This window comes from Spea bombifrons, chromosome 11 (assembly GCF_027358695.1).
Source record: "Spea bombifrons isolate aSpeBom1 chromosome 11, aSpeBom1.2.pri, whole genome shotgun sequence".
In the NCBI taxonomy this organism is placed as follows: domain Eukaryota; kingdom Metazoa; phylum Chordata; class Amphibia; order Anura; family Pelobatidae; genus Spea; species Spea bombifrons.
In genome coordinates this window covers 6,009,264-6,015,030 of record NC_071097.1, presented here as the reverse complement: position 1 = coordinate 6,015,030, position 5,767 = coordinate 6,009,264, and the positions used below count along the sequence as shown (strand labels likewise).

General features: G+C 39.9%; 1 protein-coding gene across 1 annotated transcript; it reads right to left on the bottom strand.

Moving 5' to 3' along the window:
- Positions 1 to 1,508: 1,508 nt before the first annotated feature.
- On the bottom strand, positions 1,509 to 4,975 carry LOC128468197 (centrosomal protein of 290 kDa-like). The gene is made up of 6 exons (XM_053449890.1): positions 4,913 to 4,975; positions 4,212 to 4,334; positions 3,761 to 3,943; positions 3,305 to 3,502; positions 2,402 to 2,513; positions 1,509 to 1,663 (listed from the first exon to the last, which is right to left on the bottom strand). Exons 1-6 carry the CDS (start codon positions 4,973 to 4,975, stop codon positions 1,509 to 1,511), a joined length of 834 nt encoding a protein of 277 aa, XP_053305865.1.
- Between the last annotated feature and the right edge of the window lie 792 nt (positions 4,976 to 5,767).

The window sequence follows — 5,767 nt, the reverse complement described above, 5'->3', positions numbered from 1 at the left end:
TTGTGACGCTACTGGAATAAATGGATGAATTCTGAGATTCTCTTGGAACGTTCCCCGCGTGCGGGATTCTATCCCAGTACCTACTACTGCTAAGATCATTTAGTTAAACCGTTGTGTCTGTGCCATGTAGCTGGTACGTCGGTGCTTGTGTTGGGATAACAAATACGCTGACTGACTACAGAGCTGCTTCATGTTCCCTGGGGGTCTCTGAATGACCCGAGTTTGGGTTTTGTGTCGGTCTCGACTATGTCCGCGCAAATCCTAAATCACAGAGAGACCCGTGAGACCTAAGCCACAGCTCCGGTATTATATTCCCCGGCTAAACCATGTCGATATCTGTGCTGTGATCGGTTACTGGGACTATTTTGCTGACATTCGCTTTGAATACATTGATCAAAGGCTTCTTTGCACGAGGAGTTACACAATAAAAAGGACGAGCTATTGGGGGGGTTATTTACATATATACATTACAGTGCATATGGTGGCAGAAGTTGAATACAGAAAAGCCGCCATCATTTCTGTGCTTTGACAGGGTGGTAGGTGACTGGAACCACCTCCCAGCAGCACACAGCAACAGAACTGAAATATGCCCAGGACTCCAAGATGAGAAGAAGGCAGCAGGAGCTGGCCAAGGTCACAAAGTCTGCCTAGAAAACAAATAAAACCGAATTAATCACAAATAAAAATACCGCCTACCCCTGGGAGTAGGAAACATGTCTAAAAACTGTATCAAAAAGCCGTTCAAATATAATAGTAAAATACCGGCTAAGGATTACAATGCATGGCGCGAGTTTAAGAAGAAAAGGACTTTTGTGGACCATTTGACCAAAATCTGTCACTGAATACGAGACGATTAAACAAATCTAATACTGAAAGAGTGAAAGAAGCCGATCTCTAATCCCGCTCCAGTCGCTCTCCAGCATTAACTCCGTATATCGTTTTAGATGAGCGCGTTCTGTTTATAGACAGGATTGAGTTGCGGAGATTACGGTGCAGAAATGTGAGTGTGAGTGAGAAGTTACCGGCCGGCTTCCACTCCAGCCATTCCGTTCCTCTCTCGGAGTTCTCATCGCTTCTGGATGCAGCAGCAGAATATTTGGAGGAATCTCCGCCGTATCGTCTCCCTCTCTGACTGCGCCTGTTTCGTTAGAACGTTCAGATGCGATTAGCGGATTTTACAAGGAAAACGCAGGCTGTTTTCAGATGGGGTTTCTCGGCTATGTGATAAGTACCGGGGCCGGGAATAGTAACGCTTTCGTGATCTCGTCATCGCAAACTCTGGACCTCCCAAAGATTTCCCATAACTTAGCAATTACGCCCCTTAATCCATCTCAGATACTTCTTAACCCCTTATATACCCTATGAGAATCAGCTCTAGGTCATTCTGTGTGTATACTGCTCTCATCTGATACACTGTATTGTATAAATATTCTGCACTGATTTCCGTTACTAGTCACACACGTATATATATATCATTCAGTAAGTGATAGACTAGCAGGCTCACCAGTTCATATTCCCTTAGTTTTTGCCGGGACGCCTCGAGTTCTCTCTTTTTTCGCAGGTAGTTGCTGTCCGCGCGTCTCGCTCGTCTCTGCTCTTTCCAGCCGGCTTTGCAGATTCCGCTCTCTTGACTGAAGCTGTTTCATGCGATTATGTTCCTTGTCTAAGGTCCAAAAAAGTTTCATCAAAGGGAGGAAAAATGGTTGATATATATGATGTATATGATATATATATATATATAATACACAGTAATAGACAATGATTACCGACTGGTATCAGCTATCCCCTTATTTAGAGTCTCTAGCGACTCCTATAATGGTCTCATCTCCCGGCTCTATTCCAAATGTTCACGTAAAGCCCACCTAATTCTTAGAAGTTTATTCTGTGCCCACCTAATACCCTCCACCCACATCTATTCTCTAGATCTTCACAGAGACCTTTCCACGTAACCTTTGCTTCTCCAAGTAATGACCCCCTTATGTTTCATTGTCCTCGACGTCCATTAGGTAGAAGCTCGTACGCTCTCGCCCTCTATTCCCTCTTGTCCGATAATGTGTGTTAATGTCATTGAAGTCTTTAAATATTGTATTTTTTTTTTAAACATTGCTTGTTTTTATCGTTCCCCTCAAAAACTGTATCCCCCCAAAAATCTGAAATTTAAAAAAAAATTGTGATGTTTTCCCTATATATATTTTTCCTATTTCTATTCCATATAAAAGTCTGGGCATATAAGGTGGGCTAAAAATCAGGGCAAGTTTATTAATATATTAATATATAATATATTATTATTTTACCCACATTAGCTATAATGGTGTTCATTTATGTCCCCGTGTTTCCTTCCATTTATACATTTATGAATTCGGTCTCAAATGTGAAAAGAAGAACAATCATTGGATTTTACCTTTTTGTAACTTCCGCATTTCTGCTTGAAAGAGGAATTCTTGGGCTTTCTGGCTGTGGCGGTTTATATCTTCCTTCAGATTTTCAATTGAAGCGTCTCGTTCTTGCAAAACCTTAAAAAAAAGCCAACATGGTATAGAGGTCGTGATCAAGGTTAAAAGCCAGACACTGCATTTACCTAACTGTGCTCGTTTATAACCTGTATATTTGTAATTCACTAACTTTATTAGTGTCCTCGTGGAATGAAATAATTTTAAATGTATAAATGTATAAAAAGCATATTGTTCTGTTAAAAGGGAGCGCTTCATTTGAAAGAGTGGATCCGTGTTTCTAAAACATCCGAACTACATAACACAATGTAGTATCAACACAGTGAAATACTACATACTATACACAATATTCTAAATAAAATTTAAAAAATATGTCTCTATAAAACTAAAATTATTTATTAAAAAAAATAAATTCAAAAAATGTAATTTAAAAATTTGTTTATATACGAATAAAAATATTTATAAAAAATTAAATTAAAAAAATTGAATTAAAAAAATATGTTTATATACGAATAAATATTTATAAAAAAAATTTAAAAAAAATAGAATTAAAAAAATATGTTTATATCCGAATAAAAATATAAAAAAAAGGAAAAAATTAAATTCAAATAATTTTATATCAGAATATCCTATTTATGTGTAGAACACGGAGCAGAAAAGTGTGAATAGTGCATCGTCCTGATCAAATACTTCTAGCTTATTATATGAGAGGGGCTTGTAAACCGTTTCCATATATATATATATATACACACGATCATACTTAATGTATTTATTTATTTATAAATTTATTTATTTACTCCATTTACTTTTTAACAACCAAGGAGGTCTCTAGTGAGAAAGTCTTCTGAAGTTACCTGCCGGAGATCGTCTTCTTCCTTTCCAGCGATTCTAAGCTCATCTTCCAAACTTCTCACCGTTCTGCCATATTCTTCCAGCGTCTTATCTATAGGTTCCAGTCTTGTCTGCCATTCCTCTACTTGGGCATCAAGAAACCGTCTGAAGTTCCGGTCTTCTTCATCCAGCTCTTCACGGCGTCTTATTAGTTGCTGCACCTTGTGTTGAATCCATAAAAAAAATGTCAAAAAACATAAAACACTCCATGTTATTTTTTGCTTCACATTTACTAATACTAACAGATTGTAAGCTCTGCGTCATGCCCTCTTGTTACGTGCATTAATAGTCTTTTTATATGCTTTTTTGGTTATTTGTGCTATAAATATCATATTATATATATAAATAATTCTATTATATTAATATTATATTAAATATATATAAATGTTTATTAAATTGGATGTTATGTTTGGAGTCACCTGAAGAATATTGCCGTTTGTTCGCTCGCACAGTTCCCCGATAACGCGATCCGAGCGCTGTATAGAAATCCTCGATTGCTCGTGGATTCCTGCCAAGCGATTCATCGTCTGGGCCGTTACTTCCGTGATTTGGGCCAGCAGCTGCCGCTCGGCCCCCAGACTCTCACCGTGGGCCCTTAGGAGCTGAAATGTAAAAAAAACCGAGCATTTTTGGCGTAACGTCGCGGAAACCCCATCGCTGAGGTTATTTGGGAGAAATACGCAAAATACGCGAGATTTGTCTGGGAAATTTTACCGGAATCCGTGAGTTTCGCCAGCTTTGAAATCTGGGTCTTTTAATAACATTATCGTACAAATGGCATTTTTACCGTAAACATTTTGGATGAAAAGATAAGGAAATGATCAAAAACGTTCCCCAAAACGTTCTTTCTAGAATGGTTATTATTCTTACGTTAGCGGCGCCCTGACATCGCTGAAGCTCCGAATCCTTTCCGGAGAGGACGGATTCGTACGATTCCGTCTGGGAGTCAATCTGTCTCTTGAGCTCGGCGACTTCATCCAGCCGTCGGTCTTTCTGTTTCAAAATATAAGCTGAGGCTTCAGTGTTTTCCTTTCTTATCATTACTATTGTTATTGTGTCCCTTTTAGTCTTTTTTTTAGGTTGGGCGCTCTGCTTTTATTTGTGAATTTTTACTTTGTAATGTTTAATGACGACACAAAAAAGGTATTTATGAAATTAAGAAGGTTTTTCCATCACCGATTAAATAACAATAAAGACAATAAAGTAACGCATCGGCTGTTATTCTGCAAAATAAAACAAGTTAAAAATCTAATAGTCGCTGCCCCTACTTATCATTTTAGCTGATATGATATTATTTAAAGGTTTTTGCACATTTACCATTTACCTAAAGTATTTGGCCCCCGGGGCGCATCCTATATTTGGAACGTCCCATGTCCTCTACCCTTTAAAGCAGGGGCGTCCAACGTGCGGCCCTCCAGCTGCTGCAGGACTACCTCTCCCAAACTCCTCAGCCAGCCCCTTAGCTGAAAGAGCATTATGGGAGATGTAGTCCTGCAGCAGCTGGAGGGCCGCACGCTGGACCCCCTGCTTTAAAATGTAAAGACCCCCGCACTCTCTCTCGCTCACCCTACCTCCGCTGTCTGATTGCGTGCGTCCATCTCCTCTCCCGCAGCTCTCCCTCGGCACTCGCCCATTTTATCTCCGTCGATCAGGCCTCCCGGATGACTTCTGCCAAAGGGGCCGAATGTTCTCCGAGAGGCCCGGCCAACGGTGCCGGTACCGAGGAGAAGCGGACGGAGAAGAGGCGGCAAATGAAGAAGCCGAGCTGCGGCAAAAAGAGGACGATGGAAAAGGTGGGGAGACAACGAGAACGAGAGAGAATTTCCTTCCGCATCCCCCCCCCCAGAAAAAACAAATACCCCAACGGACCAACCTCACGTCTGAGCTTCGTGAATTCAGTAAAACGTTCTCGATTCTGACGCGTGACCTGAAATTACAAAAATACATTTCGTTTATTAAGTAAAGTATTTGAAACGAAGTATCGGGGAGGAAAAACTTTACCTTTTTGTTGATTATTTCATGTTGCCAACACATAACATAGGTGGCCGGAGTGGCCCCGGTAGCAATGTAATCCCAGCCCTATATTTCATGGTGCCGTTTTGTGGCCCCCGATGGACAAACCCTGTATTTTATATTATATTTGATAAACACGTGTCATAAATAAGATACAGCGTGGCCGGTGATGCTGGGGTAATTTGTATAACGCAGAAAAACAATCGAGGAGGAAATGAATCATTTTCAGATGTATTTAACCCCTTAATGACAAAGCCTGTACATGTACGGGGTCAAAATGCATTGTTTTCAATGGGTTTAGGGATCGCCCATTGTCCTTAAGGGGTTAAATAAATTACTCAAAAACAAAGTTATTTAAAAAACAGAGAAATGACTTTTTCACAGAAGGTAATAAACATTGCAAATAAACCTGA

What these genes read in the sequence shown, in the direction of transcription:
- LOC128468197 (XM_053449890.1), bottom strand. Translation starts at nt 4,975, where the DNA reads ATGGGCGAGTGCCGAGGGAGAGCTGCGGGAGAGGAGATGGACGCACGC. An exon ending in GATGTCAGGGCGCCGCTAAC is followed by an intron (nt 3,944 to 4,211) that starts GTAAGAATAATA and finishes TTTACATTTCAG; the next exon opens with CTCCTAAGGGCCCACGGTGA. An exon ending in AATGCGGAAGTTACAAAAAG is followed by an intron (nt 1,664 to 2,401) that starts GTAAAATCCAAT and finishes TTTGGACCTTAG; the next exon opens with ACAAGGAACATAATCGCATG.